Source organism: Lontra canadensis, unplaced genomic scaffold (assembly GCF_010015895.1).
Source record: "Lontra canadensis isolate GAN:19392208 unplaced genomic scaffold, GSC_riverotter_1.0 scaffold2, whole genome shotgun sequence".
NCBI lineage: Eukaryota > Metazoa > Chordata > Mammalia > Carnivora > Mustelidae > Lontra > Lontra canadensis.
In genome coordinates this window covers 10,442,597-10,468,928 of record NW_022630996.1, presented here as the reverse complement: position 1 = coordinate 10,468,928, position 26,332 = coordinate 10,442,597, and the positions used below count along the sequence as shown (strand labels likewise).

The 26,332-nt window shown below is 41.3% G+C and overlaps 2 protein-coding genes across 3 annotated transcripts in view; both read left to right on the top strand.

Annotated features, from left to right (window-relative positions):
• NUP205 (nucleoporin 205) overlaps positions 1–1,089 on the top strand; it is an 82,556-nt gene extending 81,467 nt beyond the window's left edge. For both annotated transcript variants that reach the window (XM_032868535.1, XM_032868540.1), the window contains one exon: positions 738–1,089. In XM_032868535.1, coding sequence (XP_032724426.1) covers positions 738–890 — 153 coding nt within the window. In that variant the 3' untranslated portion in view covers positions 891–1,089. The remainder of the gene's footprint in view (positions 1–737) is intronic.
• Positions 1,090–5,512: 4,423 nt separating this feature from the next.
• STMP1 (short transmembrane mitochondrial protein 1) lies at positions 5,513–23,404 on the top strand. Its single transcript, XM_032866511.1, has 5 exons — positions 5,513–5,559; positions 7,076–7,200; positions 7,436–7,632; positions 21,485–21,538; positions 22,534–23,404. The coding sequence occupies exons 1-5, from the start codon at positions 5,513–5,515 to the stop codon at positions 22,606–22,608; spliced, it is 498 nt and encodes a 165-aa protein (XP_032722402.1). The 3' UTR covers positions 22,609–23,404.
• The last annotated feature ends 2,928 nt before the right edge of the window (positions 23,405–26,332 follow it).

Genomic DNA, 26,332 nt, shown 5'->3' with positions numbered 1-26,332 from the left:
GGAAGCCAGTGTTCAGTGAGGCCTTGGGCAGAGTTAGCCAAAGCATAGTTCTTCCAGAAGATGTTTGAGAAATACGTGTTGAATTAATGACTATTTGTTTCATTAGACTGCTCTGTTATAGTTTGAAGAAATGCAGGATTAATAAATGATCTTCTCACTCTGTGCTTTGATTTTACTGCAAATCTAAGGCAGATAGAGTCATCTAATTTTACACTTAATTTTAGTGTTTCAGTATAATACCAATAGAATCCATCCAAAACTATATATGCCTTCTAAAATACATGAATTCTAAAGTGTATACCAGGTTCCTTTCTTCTATTTATATATTTTGAAAATAAACACATGTAAATTTTTTTTTTCTTAATTGAAAAATCAAATAAAAGTAAAAAGCTTCTTTCCAATTTATCCTTTGTTTCTTTCCTCAAAGGCATCCACTCCTAACAGCTTCTTGTATTACCCTTGGGGAAAAGTTTTAGTGTATATGCCCTTATATCAACAGCAGCACCCATAGTTGTTGCTATTTAAGATTTTACACATTTTTACAAGATAGGAAAGAGGGAAAAACAATTCTATACCAGTAAATTCTAGCATGGAAGTGTGAATGTTTAGTTAATTTGCTACATGAGAAAGGACCGCATTACAAAAATTCAAAGATACCGTAAATTGGAAGACATAGAATAAAAGAAATATTTGAGACTGTAATTTTAATAATGATATGTCATCTGTGTTACCTCTAGCTTCAGGCTGATGCTATCAACGCTTTTGGAGAATCACTACAAAAGAAACTTCTGGACATTGAAGGATTATACTCAAAAGTTCGATCTCGCTATAGTTTCATACAAGCTCTTGTCAGACGTATCCGAGGCCTGCTAAGGATATCCAGGATCTGAGAGCCTGTGCTTATACTCTTCTAGGGAAGAGAGGAATTGGGGAAAACTGTCCCCTTCTTATAGATTAGCTTGTTTCTAAATTATGACCAAAAAATATTTTGCTATTTCTTTCTTTATATATGAACATCTTTTCTGTACATTTCTTTGCCTGTTTCCAATTGCACTGGTGAAAAAATAAATACTTTTTAAAAAAAGGAAACAAAACGAATGTATGTTTAGTCTTTTGAAATTTTACCTAGAAAACGATCAACATTAATAGGAATCCAACAAGTAAAATTCCCACAGTGGTGATTTTCTTCTAGGGATAAAGTTCTGAATGTTATATTAAAGGCACAGTCTGAAAATTCTACTGTTTTATCCCTTTGTTGTCTACATTACACCTTTGTGATATTCAGGGTTACTCCATGAGGTAGAGTGGACAAGAAACTGTAGCTATGCTCTTTGACAGAAGAGTGTGCTCAGTGTTGTGAATGTGTTACGGAAAAGTCCCAAGAAATGAAGCCCTCTCCTTCCTAAAATTGTTTTTTTTTTTTTCCTGCATATAAATGACAGTGTCATATAAATGACAGATTTGCATTTCTTCCTTAGAAATGATTGCAAAATTTCACAAACTAATCACCTGCCAATATTTCTCATGTAATTAATATGATGGCTACGATTAGAGCAAAAGAACATATACAATCACCATTCTACTTCTTGCCCAGTCGTACTTAGGTTCAAGTGACTGCATCATCTCAAAGTCCATTTCCCCTTTCCAGCCACCAATTATTTCAGCCTAACATACGGGAGAGACTGCAGAAAGGGAGAGTCCGGGCTCATGTAGTAGCAGAAAAGTTATACTTAGTTATAGTGTTGCTCTTTAAAAAAAATATTTTTCTGTCATTTCCATAGCATCTTTTTAAAAGGGCCTTGTCATTGTTATATTTTGAAGTTAATTTACTGCCCACCACTTAGAAACATTAGTGTTTAGCTGGAAAACATCCTGCTGACAAATAGAAGTCTTAGGGGAGTGTGAATGTGTGAGTAAGTGGGTCCGCCATGGAGTAGCGACTGTAGCTGCCCCCCCCTCCCCCCCAGTCAGGCCTCTGGCGACTGTACCATCTGAACACGGGCAGGAGCCCAGAAAGGATCAGAAGGGAGCCTGGGGCACAGAATCAAAGCGTTTTGTAAACCTTGTGAGTGTGAAGCTGAATTGAAAATGATTTTTAGATTTACTAAACCTTGTTTTCTTGTTTTCCCATCATTTCTTCTAAAACTCCAGCAGACAGGATCAGAAATTGGACACTGGGAAATGTATGTGGAGGGAGGGCAGGAAGGATCACAGCTTTGTATAATAAAGCCAGAGGGAGAAGCTCACACAGCGGGCTGCAGAGGACACACTGCCCGGCTCAGCATGGTTACCTGGGGTGTGGAGAGGGGCTTTTGGGTGTGTGGCTTGTGCTCTGCAGCAAAGCAAAGGCGATCAAAACATTGCAGAACTTTCATTTTAAAAAGGTGTAGCATTTAAAGGGAAGGTTCGTCTAGTCCTAAAAACTACTAAATAAGCTTAAGTTCTTAAAACATTGTTTTTACTGAGTTAATCTGTTTGGTGGGATTAGACAAAAGAGGTGAGTACCTTTATTATTATAGTTTTCATAAAATAGTGTTGCATAAATATATGTCCGTACTTTATTTGAACTATAAAAGCTGTTAATACACAATTGAGTCTTTTCTAAATATTTGTCTATTTTCCCAGGTTATTTTGAGAAAATGTTGACTCTTCACAAGAGTTGAAAGAAAAGTACAGTGAACCTATATACAGCTTTAACCTAGCTTCACCAACTGTTAACATTTGCACATTTGCTTTATCTTTTTTATATGTGTATATATATATACACTGTTTTTTTCCCTTAACTGTTTGAAAGTAGGTTATTGACATTGTGACACTTTATCCATAATACTTTAGCAAGTATATCATTCCAAATCATAATAGCATTATCACACTTAAGACATTTGCTCATAAAATGCAATAAAAATTTTTCTAATACTGAGTTTGTATTCAAATTTCAGTTGCCCCCCCAAAATGTACTTTTAGAACATTTTTTTTTTTTTTACCCAGAATTAAATCAAGAATCACACATTACATTTAGTTCTCTCATTTTCCCTTGATTCAGAAGTGGTTCCCCTCCCTTTTCAGGGGAGAAGGTGTTTAACCTGACACTTAAGCTATTTTGGAAAAGGTTCCCACAGTTTTGTTTTCTTTTTTAATTCAGGTTAAACAGTTTTGGCAAGAATACTACAATTCTATGGGTGATGTGCCTTCAGCATATCCTATCAGGAGGTGTATCAGTTTGTGCCATTATTTTAAGCTTGCTCACTTAATTAAGGTAGTGCTTGACACACCTCTCCATCTCAATGAATAATCTGTGGGTTGATGCTTCAAGAATGTGAATTTATGTTTCCAAAAATCTTTTCAGTGATTGCTTTTGTCATGTATTCAAATTTTTTAAAATTGTGTATGGCTTCAATCATACATATAATCAATATAATAAACATGCAGATGCCTTATCTCATATACTTGATTTGATCAAATCTTTAAATTAACCATCTTTGCTCCAGAATTTTTTTTTTTTTAAGGAACTCTGCCATGGTAGGTACAGTTGGGGCTGCTGGGAACTCCCTGATCCCATTCCCCCTACTTCCCTCCCAGAGATAGCCTTTGTCAAGAATTCATTGTTGAATCTGCCGTTCATGTTTTATGCCTCCACTACATATGTGTATTCATAGGCATTAAAAAGGGTTGTTTTACAAGTTTTTTGTTTTTTAAGTTTTTAATTCTTGTTGACAAAGCATGTTATATTAGTTTCAGGGGTATAATATAGTACAATATAGTGATTGAGCCCTTCCATACGTCATGTGACGCTCTTCCCATGTGCACTCCTTAATCCCCATCATTCATTTAACCTATCCCTTGTTTTACAGGTTGTTAATCTTTATAGGTATGTTGTCATTCTATGGAACAATGTGCAGTTTGCTTTTTTTGATTTAACATTGTGTTTTTAACAATTCCTCATACTCGTTTATTATAAATACTGAATGGTAGTTACTGCATTTTACAAATACCCTATTTTATGCATTCTATTGTTGGTGGGCTGACATACATTTAAATTTCCAGTATTTTGCTGTTACAAACAGTGCTGCAATGATTATCACACATGTCTTGTTGGATGAGACGTGTGACCTATAAGGAGGCCTCTCTGGCTTACATAACTAGAAGTAGAAACGCTGAGATGGAGATTAAGAGTTTTAAGTTTCACCAGGCATTGCAATATTTTTCTCAGTGATTCCTCCAACTTACTCCTATCCGTGGGGTGAGAGCACCTGTTTGTTCATACCATTAATAACAGTTCCAACTGTCATTTCCCCCAATGACTTAATATTTTTAGAGCAGTTTTAGGTTTACAACAAAATTGAGAGGAAGATTCAGGGATTTCCCATATACCTGTTCCCACACACCCGTAGCCCCCCCCCCACCATTATCAATACCACTCACCAGAATGGTGTGTTTTTACCAGAGATGATCCTACATTGACACATCTTATAATCGCCTGAAGCGATTATAGAGTGAAGGGTTCACTCTTGGTGTGTATTCTTTGGATTTGGACAAATCTATGACATATATCCATCACTGTGATATACAGAGTATTGTCACTGCCCTAAAAATCTTACCTTCTGCACGCCGCCTGTTCATTTCTCCATTCCTGCTCACCCACTACCCTTGTAACCAATTATCTTTTTATTGTGTCCATAGATTTGCCTTTTCCAGAATTTCATGGACTTGGAATCATACAGTACGTGGGCTTTTCAGATTAACATCTTTCACTCAGTAATAGGCATTTAAGCTTCCTCCAATCTTTTCATGGCTTGATAGCATTTTCTTTTTCTTTCTTTCTTTCTTTTTTTTTTATTAAGCACTGACTTGTAGTCTGTTGTCTGGATGTACTACAGGTTTTTTTTTTTTTTAAGATTTTATTTATTTATTTGAGAGACTGAGAGCACGAGAGGAGAGAAGTTCAGAGGGAGAAGCAGACTCCCCATGGAGCTGGGGCCCTGATGCGGGACTCCATTCCAGGACTCTGGAATCTTGACCTGAGCCAAAAGCAGTTGCCCAATCAACTGAGCCACGTAGGCACCCCTGTACCACAGTTTTTTAATCTGTTTACCTACTGGAGGGCATCTTGGTTGTTTGTATTGATTGAAGTTCAGATCTCTTGCGATTTAGACCAGCTAGAAAGGGAATGAAGCCAGAGGGGAGCTCACAGCTTATAAGAATATGGAACAGCTGGGAGACTGGAGATTTGGCTAAGGTCAAAAAATTGGTGGGGTGCCTGGGTGGCTCAGTGGGTTAAGCCTCTGCCTTCAGCTCAGGTCATGATCTCAGGGTCCTCGGATCGAGCCCTGCGTTGGGCTCTCTGCTCAGCAGGGAGCCTGCTTCTCCCACTCTCTCTCTGCCTGCCTCTGCCTACTTGTGATCTCTGTCAAATAAATCTTTTAAAAAATGATAAAATAGGAAATAAGATTTGAGAATATAATACTTCAAATGTGGAGCAGGTCCAGTAGATGACCAAGTGTGGGTTATGAACATGGTGGTGGGATTGCTGAAGTGGTGTGAGGTTGAAGATCCCTGGAGGTAAGGATTCTGGAGAATACAAGTATACGTGGCCTTGGAAGTCACCCGTGACTCAGCTTGGCAAGCCTGAAAAGAAGGCTGTTAGATGCCAAAGCCTTTGGTGAATGAGGGGACCACCTGGGAAGTCAGTAGATGCTTCATCGTGAAGGGATAAAGGGAAGGCATTATCTTGGAAGTGTTTTCATCAGAGGACATTTAAGTAATAATCTCAAAGTAGCAAAAAGAATTCCCTTTCCCTCCCTCTCCTTGTGGTTATTTGGGGGTATAAGAGAAAGAACCTTTGAAAAGACCTTAGAGGAAATGTCTTCCCTTTCAGGATTCATCTGTGAGAAGGGTCTAAGGTTTTATGCAAGGAACCTCAATAAATCCTGTGTTCAGAGGCTGCGCCAAGCACTTGCTGGCACTGAGGATAGAGTCATGAATGGAATGAAATTCTCATCTTCGTGTAGCTCGCAGTACGGTGTCCTGCAACTCAAAATGTTTCAGAGGCCACCAGTAGTAGCATCACTTGGGAGCTAGGTAGCAATGCGTGATGTCAGGCCCCCACTCAAGATTCCCAGGTGATTTGAATGCACATTAAAGTTTGAGAAGCACTGGTCAAGATTTGACTGAGTCTCATTTTAATCTAGGAATGTCAGAAAGTGAAGTGTGTTATAGCCATCTCCCAGCATCTCCTCCTTGCCAGTCACTTTGGTTCCAAGAGAGCCCTCTTCTCTGGTTATAATTGAAGAGAGAGCGCTTGACACTAACTTGCTCAATCAGCATTCCTTTCCCGGGTATTGAATGTGGTAGGGAAGGTGATCCAGTTTTTCTATCATTGGATCATTTAATGAGTAAACTCTAGTGAGTGACAATGGTCATATTCTGGAAGGCAGAAAAGACAAAAGGCAAAATGAGAGAACAATGAAGCAGATATACAGAGAAAAGCAGAGATGGAGAGAAAATGCTGCTTAGTTCTGGATACCTTTCCCATTTCCCATCGTTGTCCTCTGTATCTCCATAACATACTCCCATACAGTTTACACCTATATGATTTGGTTGTTACAGTTTGGGACCAGAGTTCCACTTAATATAACAGATAAGGGTGAACTCAGAAAGCTGAGAAGAAAGAAAATGAGGTCTTGCTTTGGAAGTGTGTGTGTTAACGGAGGTCGTTGAATGATTTGAAGACCAGAAGTGGGAGGTGGCCCATAGTATGAGAGGGTAGCTCTGTGTGGAGACAGGATGAGAAAGGGTCTTCTAGAGCTCACTGTCCACCCCAGACATGTGACGAGCATTTTTTGATTCCTCACGTTGTCTCATTTGATTCACACAGCAGGTCATCGGGGAGCTGGAATCAGCCCAATTTGCAGAGAAGGAAAGCGAGCCTGAGAGAGGTTAAGCAGCCAGGAATGAATTGGACACGGCCGTGCCAGTTTCCAAAGCCGTCTAGCTTAACCACTTAAGCCCCTAACCTCTATTGAAAGTGCTCCCTGCAGGTTACATGACACACCCGTGGCACTTTTGAAACCCACAGCTCTCCCCTCCCACAGATTCTGCGTGGGGTCTGGGTAGATTATGTTGCAAAAGCGCCACGGAGGATTCCGCTTTGCACGTGGGAATGGGATGGAATGGGATCCGCCACCTCTGCAGTCCTTCTAGGTGAGCGAGTCCTAAGCCTGGCTATGCATCAGAATCGTTGGGGTGCTGGGAGTAATCTAGATCCCGGGACCGACCCAGGTTTACAGTAGCGGGACTTGGGGACTGGCACGTCCTGGAATCTGAACCATCAAACCTGTCCGTCCAGGCCTGCCTGGGACTTGAGGTTTCTCCCCGCCCCGCGGGCCTTCTCTCCTAGTCGGCCACCCCAGGAGGTAATTCCGGAGCTCTCCGCCAGGGGGCGCCCGGGCGCCGCGAGCGGCTTTGGGTGAGGCGAGGCGAGCCGAGGCGGGAGGCGCGGGCGGGGTCGGGCGTGACCCGGAAGCCCACGGCGGGTTCCGCCCCCTCGCTCGGGGAGAGGCAGGCTCGGACCGGCCCACCGAGCTGCAGCCGCCCTTCGCGCCTCTCCTCGCCGACGCCATGCTGCAGTTCCTGGTCAGTGCAGCTGCCCTGGAGTGGCGAGGTCGGGGGGAGTGGTGGGGGTTGGTTCGGGGCCCGGCCGGCCTGGGTCCGGGTTTCGGAGGGTCTGGGCGTGCGTCCGGGTCCGTGCGGTGCCCGCTCGTCGCCTGTCGGGGGGGCCGCGGGGTTTTGTGTGTGCGGAGCCCAAGCCGCTTTGCCAGTCCTTGTGGGTTCGTCCGAGTCCCTCAGGCGTGGAGGTGTCGGCGGGCATTTTCACAGCCACTGCTGTGCCGTCCCGGCGGGCACTGAGCTAAAGCTGTGAGGGACGCAGATGACTTGGAGGCGCCCCTCCCATTGCCCTCCCGCCCGCACACCCCATCCCGGCCTTGGAGCCCCGCCCGAAGGTTTTCTGGAAACGTGGGAGGGCCGGCCGCGAGCTCTAAGTTAGGAAGCCACCTCACGAGGCGGAAGCACAAGGTCAGAGCTGGAGGCTCGGGGAGCCCTCGCCGGGCCTTTTCTAGCTTCCAGACTTTGAGGGTGGCTGGCGGCTGGCGGCTGGCGGCTGGCGGGAGTCAGACCCTGGTGTGCACGGAACGCCTGCAAGGGGGCTCATTTTGGGGGGGAAAGTGTTACTGTGAGTAAATAAACTCTATGGCATGGCCATTTATTTCTGTTAAAAGCTGGCTCTCTGGCACAGCGGGTTTCCGGAGGGCGGGCCGAGCATCGCCAGGCCAGAGTCTGCCTTGCCCGCGTTTGAGGCTTCCGAACTCGATGCGCGAACGTTCCAAGTTACCTTCCAGGTTATCTTCCACATCGAGTGCTCTGGGGAGGAGACGCTTTCCCGAGTGTTACGTTCTTTATCGAAGAGAATTTTTTAAAGTGCCCCCCCTTGTCTTTTTTGAGGTGGTAATTGACTTTTTTAAATCCTCAGAGGGAAAGAGGTAACCTTGACTTACATCGCCCAAGTAAGACGGGGCTGTTCCTTTGCCTCTGGAAGTTTTTCCAGTGTCCTAACTAGGTGTTAGCTTAGGAGTCAGTAGAAATAATTACTGTCTTTTAGTTGGAGGAAACAGGTTAAAGACAGTGTCAGCCTCAGAGAGTGAGATGATAGCGTTGAGCCTAGTATAGCTGCAGCGCGTTGACAGACTTGGAGGGCATTGATTATTATTTGTTTTGTAAATCTTTTTTAAAGATTTTATTTATTCGATAGAGAGTGGCAGAGGGACAGAGCATAAGCGGGGGGAGAGGGAGAAGCAGACTCCTCCGTGAGCAGGAAGCCCTTTGAGGGGCTGGTTCCCAGGACCCTCTGATCATGACCTGAGCCGACGGCCGACACAGCCGTCTGAGCCACCCCGGCGCCCCTGATAATTACTTTTTTTGTAAGTGCTTTTGCGGAGTGAATTTACTTGGTTTTGGAATAAGCTTTTGCTGTGTGTAAATATGCGTGTACCTGATTTGAGAATTCAGAGTCCTCAGCATTGAAGGCGAAAGGCTGCAGCCATTCATTAAATTCCTAGCTCAGAAGTCTCTGGAACAGGGATGCTCTCGCGTCCTCTCGTTCCCCCATCTCCTCATCGGATCTCTTGGGAGAAGCAGGATGGTACGACTTCTCACCTTGGTTCCACCTCTGTCGGATGATTCACTCATTCTGTGAACTTGGGCAAGTCTTTCTCTTGCTTTTAGCCATTTGGTTTATAAAACAGCGAGTTGAAGCAGGTGATTCCTGAGTTGTCCTCGAGCTTTCAGCCTGCGGCCTGCTGTCTTGTCCTAGTGCTTACGAGGTCAGACGTCTGGGTTCCAAGCCCAGCTCCGTCGTTGGCCAGCTGTGGGAACTCGGGGAGGTCCCTTGAATTCACTGTGCTTCAGTTTCCACAAATGAAAATGGGAACCTACCTCATGGTTTTGTGGTGAGGAGTAAAGATGAGTTACTACAAGAAGGTGCTTTAGAGAACTTAGTAAGGACTCAGGTAAAATTCAGTTTCTCGTTTACAAGATACCAGCTGAACTCTGATACGGTTTCTTCTCAAAATGGGGGTTCCTTTGCCCTCAGGAAAGTAGGCAATGGCGACGGGACAAGTTTTGAAAGGGATGAAATTATTACAACTTAAGCCACAGTCATCCCGCGTTTTGGAACTGTCCAGGTTGCTTCCTGTATCTGTCGCTTCCTGGAACTCTGTTGCAAACTACCGCAGCCGAATGGGCTGCTTATCTTCTCCTTCCTTGTCCGTTCCTCCGTGGATTAAAATATTCGCCCATCATCCCTGTCCCAGAAACCTGTTCCCGTGGTCCTGCTGCCCTTCGCTTTTACTACAGTGGCTTCTTTAAGGTTTCGCTACAGGTTTTGTAAGGAAACTTCGGAAGCTTTTGAGGGCAGCCTGACAGGACAGGCACCGCTGAGAGCTCGGTGTCCGCTGCCTGTCGGACTGTCACTGGCTGTTGCTGGTCACCTTCTGAGGTGGCAGCTCTTGGTGCCCTTTATCACGACCTCCTTAATCTCTCCTCCCTTGGCTTTTGGATCCTCCATCTCCATATTTTCTGACATTCTTTAACATTACACACATATGGATTTATCTTCACAGAGGAACCCGTGAAGGTGACTGGCTCGGGTCTGGCCGGTCCAAGGGCTGAGGGGATCAGTATCTTGGTGCAGCAGCTGGGAAGGGGCCCTATCTAATCTCGCCCATTTGTGCTGGCTGCTTTTCCCTTCTTTGAGTTACTAGGTGTTCCTCAGGGCTCAGTCCTTGACTCTCCACTCTTTTCTTCAAACCCACCCTCAGGGAGTGTGTTTCTTGTCATGCTGCCGCCTTCTCCTCTTTGCTGCTTCCAAAACTACCTTGCGTCCCGTTTCTCTGAGTTCCAGTTGGCTGTCATTAACTGTCTGCTGAACATCTCTCGTCATCCCCTTTATCTCAGATCCAGCACCTCTGGACCCATTACCTCCTCTGTTCCCCACCCTGCAATGCATGCCTCACACCTAACTTCTCTGTTCTCCAGTCCTGGCTTTCTCAAATTTGAAATACTGACATAATCCTTGATTTATTTCTCTCCTTCATTCTCCATATCATTTAGCTGCTATGCCTAGCACATATATTTCCCTGTGTATTCTTGAGCAAGTTACTTATCTGCTCTCTGCCTCAGTTTCCCCAACATAAACTGGGCAATAATAGTATCTGCTTATAAGGCTATGAAATTCATTCATGAAAAAGAGAATACTACCTTGCACACAGCTCTCAGTAAATGTTAGCTATTGTTTTAAGCCATTGGGTCTTCTGTACTCACCTTATGAGAGTTACATCTTTATGTTCCTGCTGCCAGGTTTGTAGAGTAGGTGTCTTTTACTCCACTGTTGCACTAACTACACCAGCCTCGCTGGGGTAGGAATGTGGGTTTTGAGTTGGAAGAGTTGTTTCAGGTTCTGTAGTTCTGCTAAGATGCTGACATGTCAGTTTCCACTTCTAAGGGGGCATCCGGTTTATGTTTCATCACCTCCCATTGAAATAGGTGCTCTAGTTCCTCAGATGGTCTCTATCATTTTTGGTCAGTGTCTCCCTAACTAGTTCTTGGTATTAAAGAGCATTTCTAATCTACATAACAACCCTGTACGTACTTGAAGAGCATCTTGGTACCTCTCTCAGCCCCCCTGACCCCCATTAGTCTGTTCTTTAGACGAAACATCTCTGATTCTTCCATCCATTCTTTATGGTTTCAGGTTTATTCCAGTTAGCCTTCTTTCCCCCAAATATTATAGTTTTTCAGTTCTCCCCCACTTTTCTTTTTGAAACATGGCCCTCCCGCTCCAGTCTGATCAGCCTTAGAAAAGTAAGGCTGTCTTCTCTAGTTCTGTGTTTCCCTTGATGCCTTTGGTGTTCTGTTCAGTCTTGCAGCTGCCAGAGTAATCATCTAGTAGTAATTGTCTAATTCACATGCTCAGAAACTGTCAGTGGTCTTTATGTCCCTGCACATCAGGTAGTATCCACTTGCACTTGATTTCCAAGATTTGCTCATCTGACTCCATTTTCCCTTACTACTGCCCTTCAACATATCTCCTCTATTTTAGACTGACTAGGCTATCTTACCAATCTGGACCACCAATGGATCTTCCTGCCTTCAGACCTTCCCATCTGGTTTTCCCTTTGTCCTCTGTTTTTTTGCCTCTCCAACTACTCTCAACTCCCGTGTTTTCTCAGGAGCTTTTCTTTTCATAAAGAAAGCTCGTGGATCACTTATGATCCACCTACCTGTTAATTTACGTCTTAAATGTCTTTCATCCGTGTTTTTATTGTCTTCTCAGTAATAGTCTTTTTTTTTTTTTTTTTTTTAGTATTTCCAGGTACTTTTTAGTTGTTGTGAGTGGCATCCTTTTTTTTTTTTTTAAACATTTTATTTATTTATTTGGCAGATAGAGATCAAAAGTAGTCAGAGAGGCAGGCAGAGGAAAGGAGGAAGCAGGCTCCCTGCTGAGCAGAGAGCCCGATGTGGGGCTCTATCCCAGGACCCTGGGATCATGACCTGAGCTGAAGGCAAAGGCTTTAACCCACTGAGCCACCCAGGTGCCCTGTGAGTGGCATCCTTTTTAAAATTACATTTTCAAATTTGTTGCTGATGTATAGAAATGCTAAGTTTGGTGTACTGATTTTTGGATCTAGCAGTCTTACCTATCTTTGAGCTCTCATAGTTTGTAGATTGACTTGGAAGTGAATGACTGACAGGGTGCCTGGCTGGCTCAGTGGGTAGAACATGCAACTCTTGATCTCTGGGTTGTGAATTTGAGCCTTACATTGGGCATAGAGCTTAGTTAAAATAGTTTTTTAATTAAAAAAAAAAGTTGAGCACCTGGCTGGCTCAGTTAGAGGAGTATGTGGCTGTTGATCTTGGGGGTCATGAGTTTGAGTTCCACATGGAGTATAGAGATTAAATAAGTAAGACTTTTATTTTATTTTTTAAAAAAGATTTTATTTATTTATTTGACACAGAGAGAGAGATCACAAGTAGAGCAGCAAGCAGAGAGAGGGGCGCAGCGGATGCAGGCTCCCTGCTGAGCAGAGAGCCCGATGCAGGGCTCGATCCCAGGACCAGAGATCATGAGCCAAAGGCAGTCGCTGAAGGCAGTTGCTTAAAGATTGAGCCATCCAGGCGCCCCTAGATTAAATAAGACTTTTTAAAAAATTTTAAAAAAGGAAGTAAATCAATGAATGCAATACTGTGAAGGCAGTCATATGTCTGGTGAAGGCAAAAATGACAGTTTTGTGTTCTTTTCCAATTCTTGTCTTTCTCGAGTTAGGACTTCCAGTAGGAGAGTGGATATCCTAGTTTTTTCTGCTTTTAGTGGAAATGCTTCTCAGGTTTTTGTATGATGTTTGTGTTTCTGGTATTTCCTAACATTAAGGGAATTCTATTTCTTTTTTTTTTTTTTTAAGATTTTATTTATTTATTGGTCTCACAGAGAGACAGATCGAGCGCACAAGCAGGGGGAGTGGCAGGCTTCTGCTAAGCAAGGAGCCCGATCAATGTAGGACTCGATCCTAGGACCCTGGGATTATGACCTGAGCCAAAGGCAATCGTTTAACATACTGAGCTACCCAGGCATCCCCTCTCTTCTGTTTCTAGTATAAGAGTTTTTGTTGTGATTGACTATTGAATTTTATCATGCTATTTCCCCCTCTGATGATAAATGATTTTTTTCCTTTAATATGTTCATACAGATTATGTTCAATTTCTAACATGATGCCCTTGAACTATGCGGCCCATTCAGACCATCATTTGGAGATGTGCTGCTGTGTTTTGTTCCCTGCACCTCCACTTGTTTTAGTCTTAGCTTTCTAGAATAGATCATAAATTCCAGGGGAAGAAGCAACATGGCTTATGCTTAGATTTCCTAAGCACATGGCACTTAGCTAATACTGTGTGTTGATTTAATTAGATATTCCTTCTTTACTTGATTACTACTCTTAGATATTCATAAGATACTTGAGTATTTGAATCAGCTTCTTTGAGAACAGGCAGACCGGTTCTACCTGATTGACCTCTTTCCAAAGTGTTAGATCTATCTTTTTCATGAATGTCCCTATTTAATTTACTGGCTCCATTGAAGAATTAACAGCCTCTTCCTTTCACTATCTAAGGATAATTATTGAATATAAAACCAGCCTTACATTTTAAAAATGCACATCTCTGTGGTGGTAGTAGAAGAGATACAGGTTATATCCTCAGCAGGTTTTTGTTTTAATGTATAGAATATGGTTTTATTATTACTTGAAGCAGATGTTAAACACAATTTCTTTGCAACAAGTCTGAAACGTTTAAAGACTAAAGATGAATTTTTTTCTTGCCTCCTTGGAATGAGCAGTCTTCAGATCGTTTCTGTAGGTCTCTCGATTTAAATGGAGAAATAAAATTATCAGTTTATTTTTTTATTAATGTTAGATAATGTATACTTCTGGTTTTCTTGTCAGTGTGTAGCTTTTCTCACCTGAGACGATACAACATTTTTAGGTATCCTTTTGAATGCTAGTTGTAGCTATATTTGCTAAATAAAATGAGATTACTTTTATTTTTTATTTTTAATGAGATTATTTTTAGATTTCTTAAGCCCTTCTCAGTAAATATGAGATGGTTCAGATTCTGTCTCATAACTTGGGTTTGGGTGTGTACTCATTGAAAATGTAATTTGATGAGTCTTTCAGAATTGTTAGGTAGTATTCAGTTGGGGTTATTGCCAGGATCCATCCCTGGGTAAAATTGTAGCTTTATTTACTAAATGACAGATGTAACTTTTTGATTGGGGAAGAGATTGAGCACCAAATAATGAGAAGAGTCAGATTGCTCTGGAGTTAGCTTTCTTATTTTTAAGACTTGGTGCTTCTTTATGTTGATACAGTGTTGAGATTAACTTGCTCATGTGTCCTTATATAAAAAAGAATTGATTTTTTGTGGTTTTCATACACAAAGCCAACTGTTTATCTCAGTGCTCCTCATTTTTTTTTTTCAGTCTAACATTTCCATTCTTTTTAAACATTTGTCCAATCTGGAAACCTAGAAGTTGTCTGTGATTTCCAGTTTTATCCCATATAGCTGATATTTTACCAACTATTAATGGTTTTTTAAAAAATATTTTTTAAAGATTTTATTCATTTATTCACGGGAGACCTGGAGAGAGGCAGAGGGAGAAGCAGGCTCCTCGAGGAGCAGGGAGCCCGATGCAGGACTTGATGCCAGGACTCTGCAATCAGGACCCAAGCTGAAGGCAGACGCTTAACTGACTGAGCCAAACAGGCGCCCCAGAATATTTTTAAGATAAAATATTCGTCATACAACTCACCCATTTGTAGTGTAGAATTCCCTGGTTTCTTACATATTCACAGAGTTGTGCAACCATCACCACTATAATTTTATATCCAATATTTCATTGTCCCCCAAAGAAACCCCATATCCATTAGCATTCGTTTTTCATTCTCCTCTTCCCCAGTTTTGGACAACCACTAATTTATTGTGTGTCTTTATGGATTTACCTATTCTGGACATTTCCTTTAAGTGGAGTCATATAACATGTGGTCTCTTCTGACTGCTTTTCACTTAGAACAGTGTTACCAAGGTTCATCCATGTTATAGCATGAATTAGTACTTTCATGGCTGAATAATATTAAATTATATGGATTATACCACATTTTATTAATCCATTCACCAGGTTATAGGCATTTGGGTTGTTTGCACCTTTTGGCTATTATGGATAATCTTGTGAACATTTGTGTACAGGTTTTTGCGTGGATGTATGTTTTGGTTCTCTTGAGTATACACCCTACAGTAAGATTGCTGTATCATATGGTAACTGTACGCTTAACTTTGAGAGATTGCCAGACCATTTTCCAGTGTGTCTACGATTTTATATTCCCATCAGCAGTGGATGAAGGTTCCATTTTCTCCACTTCCTTTTCAACAGTTTTTGACTAAAGTCATCCCTAGTGGGTATAATATGGCACCTCATTGTGGTTTTGATTTGCATTTCCTTAATAACTAGTGATATTGAGCATCTTTTCATGTGCTCATGGGCCATGTATATCTTATTTGGAGAACTGTCTGGGGCACCTGGGTTGCTCAGTTGGTTGGGCAACTGCCTTCAGCATGAGATCTTGGGGTCCTAGGATTGAGTCCCACTTTGGGCTCCCTAATCAGCAAGGAGCCTGCTTCTCCCTCTCTGGTTCCCTTGTTTGGGCTCTCTATCAAATAAATAAAAATAAAATCTTAAAAAAAAAAAAAAAGAAATGTCTATCAAATCCTTTGGTCAGGGGTGCCTGGGTGGTTTAGTCAGTTGAGTGTCTGCCTTTGGCTTGGGTCATGATCTCAGGGTCCTGGGATCAAGCCCTGCATCCGGCTCTCTGCTCAGTGGTGAATCTGCTTCCCCATCTTCCTCCCACTCTGTGATCTCTCTGGCTCTCTCAGATAAATAAATAAAATCTTAAAAAAAAAAATCCTCTGCTCAGTTTTAAATTGGATTGTCTTTTTATTGTTAGGTCATAAGGATTCTTATATTCTGGATACAAGTCCTTTATCAATACGTGATTTGCAAATATTTTATTTTATTCCATTGGGTTGCTTTTTCATTTTCTGGATGGTATTCTTTGAAACATAAATATTTTTAATTTTGATGAAGTCCAGTGTGTCTCTTTTTTTTGGTCACTTGTGCTTTTGATGCCATATTTAAGAAACTGTTGCCTAATGCAAAGTCATGAGATTTACTACTTTGCTCTTACAAGAGATTTATAGTTCTAGCTTTTACATTTAGGTCTTTTTTTTTTTTTAAGATTTTATTTCTTTATTTGACAGAGATCACAAGTAGGCAGAGAGGCAGGCAGAGAGAGAGGAAGAAGCAGGCTCCCTGCTGAGCGGAGAGCCCGATGCGGGGCTCGATCCCAGACCCTGGGATCATGACCTGAGCCAAAGGCAGAGGCTTTACCCACTGAGCCATCCAGGTACCTCTACATTTAGGTCTTGATCCATTTTGAGTTAGTTTTTGTTTATGATGTGAGATAGGGGTCCATATTCACTCTTTGGGTTGTGGATATCCAGTTGTCCTAGCATCATTTCTTGAAAAGACTATTCTTTTTCCATTGAATGTATCAGCACCCTTGTTAAAAATCACTTGACCAGGGGCACCTGCGTGGCTCAGTTGGCCTGTTGACCCACCCAGGTCATGATCTCCGGGTGATGAGATCGAGCCCTCTGTCCACCTCTGAGCTTGGTGGGGAGTCTGCTTGGGATCCTCTCTCCCTTTGCCCTTCCCTTTTCTTCCCTTACACTCTCTCTCTCAAATAAATAAATCTTTAAAAAAAAAAAAAAAAAGTCCTTTGACCATAAATGTAAAGGTTGGTTCCTGGACTCTCCATTCTATATCATTGGTCATCATTGATTTTTATTTTAATTGTTATTTTATTTTTTAAATTTATTTTTATTTTTATTCCAGTATAGTTAACACACAGTGTTATATTAGTTTCAGGTGTACAATATAGTGATTCAGCAATTCTGTATATTACTCAGTGCTCACCTATTTCACCCATTTCCCCACCCATCTGCTTTCTGGTAACCATCAGTTCTCTATAGTTAAGAGCCTGTTTTGGGGATCATCATTGACTTAAGAAGAAAAGCAATTTAGCGATGTTTGCTCGCTGTCCCCTATGCTACCACACTAATCTGGGCCTTCCCAGTCTGTACTTAATAACTGTTGAGCCTTTTTTGAGTACAGTTGGTAGGTGAATACTTCCAAAGCAGTGCTTTCATCGTGTTGTTGCTGGTAAGGAGTAGCCATTGGCTTGATATCAAGGTTACATTGGAACTAAACTACTTTGCCTGTTTTGAGGTCCCTGAGCCAGCCCTACCCAGGGCTCCATACTTGTTTCTCTCCATTTCTAAATTCAAGTCCTCTCCTAATCAGTCCTATTTCTTTTAGTCATCATCTCCTCATTCATACCTTATGCCTTGATTCTCCATGTTCAGTTCCCTTCTCAGTTTAAATTTTTATACTTACTCAGCATAATTAGAGGCTTTAATAAATTTAGGTACATTGATCTCTTTCAGATATGGTTTCTTAGAAGAATCACTTCTGTTTCATTCATGTGACCACTTAATGCATGATCCATTTCTGGTTCTTCCTGCATCTGTTACATTCAGGGTCCTATACTGGCTGCTGCCTCATATAACTATTTTATGTATCTATAGCTTTTTTCCTACACACTCCTGTACACTGAAATATGTAGGGACTGTTTTAGAATCCTTTCACAGGGCTGAATATGAATTTATTTTTAGTATATAAGGGTCTTCAATCTTCTAATCAAAACCTTTGGGGGCCAGATGTATTTGAGAGATTTTTTAAAAAGATTTTATAAAGGTTTAAGCTGCATATACTTATTATTTAACAAGTAGCACTCTGGGATAGCACTCTTTAATGACATACATTAAAATACTTACTGTTACACATATTCTCCAGTGGGATGTAGGGCAGAATCCTTTGTTTAAAGATTGCTTTTTTCTGTAGCAAAAAGTGAATATTCACACTGAAATGTGATAGACTATAAATAGTATCATATCAGTTCTGGTCAGGTGTGATTTTGTTGCCAGTTGAATTACAGTGAAACAATTTGAGTAGAGTTTTGCCTTTCAGAAGTGTGGATAATGGATTGAAGAGCCTCACCGATTTTACCTGTACGGTACCTGTATGGTGTAAACGTAGAGATGGAAAATTCTGTCTCTTACGTGCGCTGCCCTGACCCAGTCTAGGCTTGCCTCCTGTGTCTCTTAGCTGCAGCCCCTTCCCCCCACCCATTTGTTCTCAACCACTTTGCTCAGGTCACTCCTTTGTCCCCACATTTGTGATGTCTTACCATTTATTGTCCGCAGTGTGCGTGTGAGAAGTAGCCACATATTCCTAAAGTCTCAAATGATTGCAGAAGGAGTGCGATAGTCATTTGTTTAGTCAGTGACTGCTGGGGAAGTCATTCCCTTTTCTCTACACTGCCTTCCCTGCAGGGCCTACTGGGGGAGGGGGGTCAGTGAGTTGGAGGGGGCACCGTGGAGGCTTACAGCTGTCTGGATGGACACCTCATGAGGCGTCCAGGTCTTGGCCTGGAAGAAGTTAAGCAATCTGGGCCTGCAGGGAGGTTGCAGACTCATTCAAGGCCTTCTATAATCTGGCTTCAGTCTAACTTGTTAGACTAATGAGTCACCATTCCTCAGATTTATGTTTTATGTTTTTTATTAGATTAAGATGTTTTCTCTGTGTAAACTTGCCTAGTGAGCATCCCATGGATAACATATAAATGGTTTTCTGGCTTCCTGCATTTTCCTCAACATTCACTTAATATGTGACATTTCTCTTATGTTGTGTATTTAATTTTACAATATCCCAGTGGTAGATCTGGCAGTGTTCTGAAACTGGAATTGGATACCACTTGTCTAGAGGCCCTCAGTTTTTGTTTTGTTTGTGTTTTATTTTATTTTTTTTAAAGATTTTATTTATTTATTTGTCAGAGACAGAGGGAGAGAGAGTGAGCGAGCACAGGCAGACAGAGAGGCAGGCAGAGGCAGAGGGAGAAGCAGGCTCCCCGCCGAGCAAGGAGCCCGATGTGGGACTCGATCCCAGGACGCTGGGATCATGACCTGAGCCGAAGGCAGCCGCTTAACCAACTGAGCCACCCAGGCGTCCCTTGTTTGTGTTTTTTAAAATAACTTCTATTTTTTTCATGTGCTGGTGAAATTGCCAAAGTGAAGCCACATTAGATACGCCATATTTTTATGTTGAGACACACGTGGTTAAAAACCAGGAATCCTAGAATGTTGGAGCTGGAAGGAACATTGTTTTTGTTGTTGTTGTTGTTTGTTTGTTTTTAAAGATTTTACTTATTTATGACAAAGAGATCACAAGTAGGCAGAGAGGCAGGCGGTGGCGGTGGGGGGGGGGGGCGGCTCCCTGCATAGCAGAGAGCCCAATGTGGGGCCTGATCCCAGGACCCTGAGATCATGACCTGAGCCGAAGGCAGAGGCTTAACCCACTGAGCCACCCAGGCGCCCCAAAAACACTGTTAGTATAATGTTTTATAGAACAGGAAACTCAAATCAGCTACAGCTACCCAGCTAGATAGTGAGTAGTAGAACCAGAAGAACTGTTTTTCTTGAGAATTTATACCTTTCTGTTTTTTCTGCTTGGTGTTAGAGCTAAAATTCTCAGTTGATCATCCCCCCTCACTCCCCCCCACTCCCCACAGTTCTTACAGGTAAATTTAATACTCTTTTGGATTTGGAAAATGGTCTACCTGGTTTCAACCCACAGGAGTAAAAAAAATCATTTTGCTTCTTGGTGCCACCTTGGTAAAACTATTATCTGAGAGAATGTGTCTAATTAATCAAATTATTAGAAAGTGGACTCTGATTAGAGAATGGATAGTTTCTTTTATGTTCCTAACATCAACTAACAACCAATTTAAATTGTGCTTTTGGTATTTAAAGCTCAGGAAGGCTTTCCCTATATGTTTCCCTCTATGTATCTCTGACTTGAAGAGAAGGTTCGACCACATTAGGTAGAACTGACAGTGTTAAGTGCCACGTTTTTCTGTTAAGCTCTGCTATTTATTGAATAGGAGAAATGCTGATTAGAGAAAATGATTAAAAAAAAAAGATGCCAGTTTGAATTTATGAAATTAGAAATTAGGTGTCCTGTTGGAGATTCTTAATTATTGGAGGAAAAATCCCCAGGGAGTTATGGATCATTAGAACTCAAAGTTTTTTTTTATTTTTTTTTTTATAATTTTATTTTTTATAAACATATATATATTAGAACTCAAAGTTTAATGAGCTTTGGTTTGTTTGTGGTAAATTGAGTGCTTTAAATTTTCATGAAACAGTTTTTAAAAGTTCAGGAAAATAGTCGCCCAATGGCATAAGCATTTATAGTTCTCTAAAAATCATGCCTTTCTCTCCTCACTGAGTAAGAGCTGGTTAGGGAATCTTTGTCCCCCACACGTCTTAAGTGTTCTGCCCCATCAGGTTACATCCATGGCAGAGTGCTAAGCCATATGCTGTCTCAGTTGTATGTCAGAGTTTCCCATGCCTTTCTGTCATGATACATTTTCATTTTTGAGTGAGAATCTAATTTAGGTCTGTGTTCCTTTGTTATGAATGACCCTGAAAAAGTCACTTCATTACCCTGGGCCTCAGGTATGAAGAGAGTAACTGAAAATGTCTCCATTGTCCAAGATAATAGAGCTTAGCTGAGTATTTTTTTTTTAATCTGATATTTTTTATTTGATGTAGTAACAATACTTATAACCAAAAAAGAAAGAGAAAACAAATTACTTTTAACAACAAAATCATCAGTGTGGCTTGAGTTTCTGGAGCTGACAGTTAAGTATTTATGGAGGGGACAGGGAGAATCTACGGTAGATTTGTTTGGTGCTGCCATTTATTCTCACTTTTGTATGCTCTTTAACCTTTAGGGAGAGTATTCCTATATTTATTTTACAAAAAACTGAATCTCATACTGTCTAGCCCTAGACTGGAAACTGGGGTCTTTTTTTTTTTTTTTTTTTTTTAAGATTTTATCCATTTATTGGCAGAGAGATGCAGTGAGAGAGGGAACACAAGCAGGGGCAGTGGGAGAGGGAGAAGCAGGCTTCCCGCTGAGCAGGGATGCGGAGCTTGATACTTGGACCCTGATCCTCAGACCCTGCGAGCATGAGTTGAGCTGAAGGCAGATGCTAAACGACTGAGCCATTAGGTGCCCCTGGAAACTGGGGTCTTGAACTGTCCTGAATTACTTCAAGACTACTGTCTGTATAGTTTGGTTTGGTATCAGATGGCACAGAACTCGGGATCCAGTATAACTCTTCCTGTTCTATTGTTTCAGCTTGGATTTACTCTTGGCAACGTGGTTGGAATGTATCTGGCTCAGAACTATGACGTAAGTGACCGTATCCATGTCCTCCCTGATTCCATGTCACATATTTGTATTGACTTGTCTTTGTTAGAGTCAGATATGCCCTCCATTGTAAATGAAGTCCATAGATCTGAGGAAAATGTCCTGAGCTTTGTAGAAAGATTTTCCGTTGTTAGAAAAATACACCTCACAGAAGCATCTGTCTTCCATATCACCACAAGAGGGCAAAATTCCATCAGTTTAAGATGTTCTTGTGATCCTGAGCTGTGTTTGTTAGCCCAGAGCAATTAATTACTAAGTTAGAGTCTTCTTACTGTTCTATGGAGAATTATATGATAAATGGGAATTTAAAGACTAATTGGATAATCTTTTTAGCTCCTGCTACATGGTAATAATGGTAATAATGACTGAGAACTTTAGTGGCAGATCTTTATAATGCAGCTCAGTTAAGGAGGTCAGAGTTTTGTGAAGTGGGGAGTTATATTAGCTTCATTTTATAGACAAGAAGTTGAAAACTGCCCATGAATGGGGATTCTGGAAGGGTTGTTGTAAAGAGAGGGAAAGGAAGGAAGAGGCGGGAAGAGGGAAGGAAGGGAAACATGATAGTAACTTTAGATTTTTTTGTTGTGATGCTTTTCATGTGACAAAAGAAATTCTTTATCAACCTTCACTTGAGTTATATGGTTTTCTAGGAAGGAGCTTTATTAATTTATATCACCTTTATTTATATGTACGGCTTCTACTTGGCACTGGATTGAGGTGCTAAGTGAGTATATAAAGTAGAAGTAGAAGTAGAAAAGTAGAAGTCAGAATATAGCTTCCAGGGAGGGAGCATACATTACTTAACAACTCCCGAGATCCTCCTTATGCAGTTAGGAGGCCAAGAAATTCTATTTAGCCGGTCACTTTCAGAGGAAAATAAAGACTTGTACAACAACCCTTTATTGTTGGACGAAGAAAAGTAAAAGACTATTGATTAGGTAGATGCAAAATTACAATAACCTTTTCTCTTTTTAAAGATACCAAACCTGGCTAAAAAACTGGAAGAAATAAAAAAGGACTTGGATGCCAAGAAGAAACCCCCTAGCTCATGAGGCGGACTCCAGCACTGCCTTCTGGATATACCGATTCTGCTGTTCTTGCGGGCCTCCTTACCATCTGAACCAAAAGTTTTTGTTTTAAATTCCAGCCTCAACAATTTTCCTGTCAGATCCTGCATTGCCTGAGAGCCCAGATGGGGCCACAAGTGAAGAACCACCCTTTTCCAGCTTCCTCACTTTGTCCCTTGCTCCTTCCAGCCACTTGAGACGGCATAAGACTGGAATTATGGTGCTAGATTAGTAAATGTGACCTTTAATTACTAGTCTCTCCTTTATTCTTTGGAATTTCTACTCTTTTCTAAAGAAAAATTGATGAGTTTTGTATAGCTGACCAGACATAAATAATGCTGATTTCACAGTTTAGCAATTATAATGGGTGTTTAAACATTTGGTACTAAATTATGTTGTTTTAAAGTCATTAAAATTAAAGCCCAGAAGCCAGTCACTCCTGAATTTTCCACTTATTTTGTGGTGTTGTCAGGCAGCTCCATAATTGCTAATTTAATCAGTAAATCAATTTATTACTCATTAACTAAGAAACTATACTCTGAGAACTCTGTCAGGAACTAGGGAGTTTAAAAATATGTAAAATAGTGGCCTTTATCCTCAGTAGAATTCATAGTCTAGTATGCATGTTTTCCTTAATTGTGTCTTTGATTTGGCTCTTTTCCCTCAAAAGAATCCTACTTATCTTAGGGGTTTACAGGTGCATTTGACGTTACATGACAGATAAATGACAAGTTGTAAAGGAAATTTTATGCCTCTTCACATTAAAAATGTATTTACAGTATATCTTTATAGCGATTCTCGTAAGAAACTTTGAGAGTTTTTTTTGTTTGTTTCCTGCGATCAGAAATCACCATTGTATGTTGACCCATAGGTAGGGACATCTCTTAAGTCCCTCATTCAGCAGGAAGAAGCTACTGAAAATGAGACCTTCACCCAATTGCCAAAGATTTGTTATTGTCAGTCTGTCAGGGTGGAACACAGAGGCCACTTTTAGGCCACGGGCTTGAGCAATAGAAACCTGAGCAAGGCAAAAGGGCCCACAGTGACCACTGAGCTGATGCAAACAGCCTCATTAAGCCATAGGCCCTAACCAACCAATGGGCTACTTAAAACCAGTCACGGTCCCTAAGATTGCCATAAAGGGAGAATTCCATAGTCCCTTACTTTGCCCTATGACTAGCCCCTCACCACCACCTCTTGGTAGATAGTGTCTCCTTTGCTGTCCTGCCCGTTGCTCCCTTGCAGTGTAATCAGTAAACTTCTATTGTTTTAAAAAGAACGAACGAAAGAAAGAAAATCACCGTTGTAATCTGTCAAATATATAATTAGTCCATTTTAAAAAATTAAATGTTTGTATACATCACTTTTCCCATGGGTCAGGATACAAAAGTGATTCAGAACAAAGGGCCTGTCATACTCCTGACCTTCAGTTCCTAGTTCTTCCTGGAGGCAAGCACTGTCAGTAGTTTACTGTATACTTTGAGAAGGATTATTTGCCTAAACAAATACATGTGTGTAAGGGGGTTTTTACACAAATCAGAAATTGCACTGAGTTCACCCCTTGCCCTTTTCCCTCTCCTCCTTAATGGAGATCATTCCATATCAGTATGTAAGGGCCAAGAAACCTCTTTCCCTTTTTTGGCTACATGAGATTCTATTGAATGGATATACCATGACTTATTTAATCTGTTACTGATGAATGTTAGATTTCCTGTCTTCTGCTGTTACAGTGATAACCTTGAACCTAAAGTTATACATATCTGTGCAGGGTATAGCTGTAAGCTAAACCCTAAAAGTGTAATCTGCACAAACTGTAGATAAAGTCCCATTTGATTGTGTGTTTTGTTTTAGGGACTTGTCGGGCAGCTCACTGATAATGTCATTTCTGAAGACATTTTAGCAGATATCAGTAAACTGGAAGAGTAATTTAGAGACACCGTATTTCAGACAGTGATGACATTAGTACTGTGTGATTCTAAAACAGAGGGGTTTTGCTGCTCTTTGGAAACAGGGTTCTCGTACATGGGTGTAGGTTTTATCTCTGGCAGCTTGTCCTGGTGTGCGATACAGATTAGCAGCAAGTTATGGTTTGGCTTCACCCTAGAAGTGAGAGCATGGGCAAGGCGCTTGTTTTTCTGACACTGTTGTGTTCTCTAAGATGTGGACACAGTATCTACCTCCTATGGCTCACGCCAGAAAAAGTTGAGATAATGTATGTGATGTGTTGCACAGTGCTCTGCAAATTGCCCAATAAATAATAGATATTGGTCCAAACATGCTGCTTTTGGTCAGAATACTTTATTTTTCTGCAGTCACTTTTGGAACCAGTTTATGAACCATGCAAAATTTGTCATCCTGTGGTCACTCTCTTGGTTGCTGATGAAAAGCTCTAGTGTCTACCTTGATCAGACCTCCTGGCTCACAAGATTTGATCTTGGGTGAGGAAGTTCAGCAGAATGAACGACAGCCTTGAAGGATAAAGTTTTACCACCTTTGAGTGTATTGAAAATGCTGCAAGTTTAGAAAGGTGCTTCCAAATGGATTCCTTGTCACAGTTATGGTAGCATGACTGCTCTTGTGTGTCTCCAGAGTGGATTTTTAGGGATGAAGGTAACTTAGATGTTAGGAAATGAGGTGTCTCTATATTATATCTAATCTCATTTGGATGTAAGGCTTCCTCAAGAGTGATGGTCTCTTTCCCTGGCTCCTAGGCTCATTTCCACCAGTGGAGCCATCCAGCAGCTTTGTTCTTGCTCTCGCCTTCATGTGAACTGTGACACAGTGAATACAGGCTGCCTTAGTGGTCGCCCTTCAGGAAAATTCTGGTTTTAGGTTGCAGCAGCGAAAAGGGGCTCAGAGTTCTCAGGCGAGATTATCCTCACTGAGATAGAGGAGGAGCTCAGAGCCATCATGCATTGTAGGGTGTAGCTGAAACTCTGTAACATGGGTGGGGGTTGCAGTGATTGTGACTGTGTAACCAAGAGTTGTGTTCCCTGGGGGTTTTGTTGGGACTTTTGGCTCACAAATCATCGGAGGGATGGGAAGAATCACCTCAAGATATACTCTTCTTCTTCTTTTAAAATTATTTGAAAACTCCTGCTGATGTGATTTAAGAAAGCTTTTGACCATACCTGATCATAAAAGGAAGGTTATCAACATGTACAAAATAAGACTTTAGGATTGATGTTGGGAACTTCATAAACACAGTGAACTTGAAAAGTTTATCCTTAAACCACCATCCTCCCAAGGAAAGGGAGAGAAAAACCCAAACAACTGTATTTAAAATCATCAAAAGGGGCTATATTTTAGGACTTGAAGTTACCAGTTGATGCCTTTAGACATTTCTTTTGACTTGGTGTTTTATGCAATTAAGCAGTGACCTGATTTAGAGGAACAATTCCTTTTTTTCTAACCCATTTACTCAATTTTCATTTGCAGGACTGTAAAAGTTATGATGTGTATTTTTTCTAGTTGTCTTGCATACAGGTTCGTAGAGCATATGTACACGTGTATAATGTTTTCATTTCCACTAAGCAGTTCACTCCCTAGATGCTCTGCTGGTATTTGTTTTTCCACTTGCCTTTTTAGTACTTCTTCTGTTACTCCCCCGGAAGGAACACCACAGACCTTACTGGAGCAAATGAGGCTTTTCTTAACTTCCCATCTTGGACTTTGCACACAGCATTTCCATTCCTTAGTCATGAATGAG

Bases quoted from the DNA above. Each gene is read 5' to 3' on its own strand.
- STMP1 (XM_032866511.1), top strand. From the start codon at position 5,513: ATGGTGGTGGGATTGCTGAAGTGGTGTGAGGTTGAAGATCCCTGGAG. The intron at 7,633-21,484 runs GTCAGTGCAGCT...CTATTGTTTCAG, and splicing joins ACGCCATGCTGCAGTTCCTG to CTTGGATTTACTCTTGGCAA. The intron at 21,539-22,533 runs GTAAGTGACCGT...CTCTTTTTAAAG, and splicing joins ATCTGGCTCAGAACTATGAC to ATACCAAACCTGGCTAAAAA.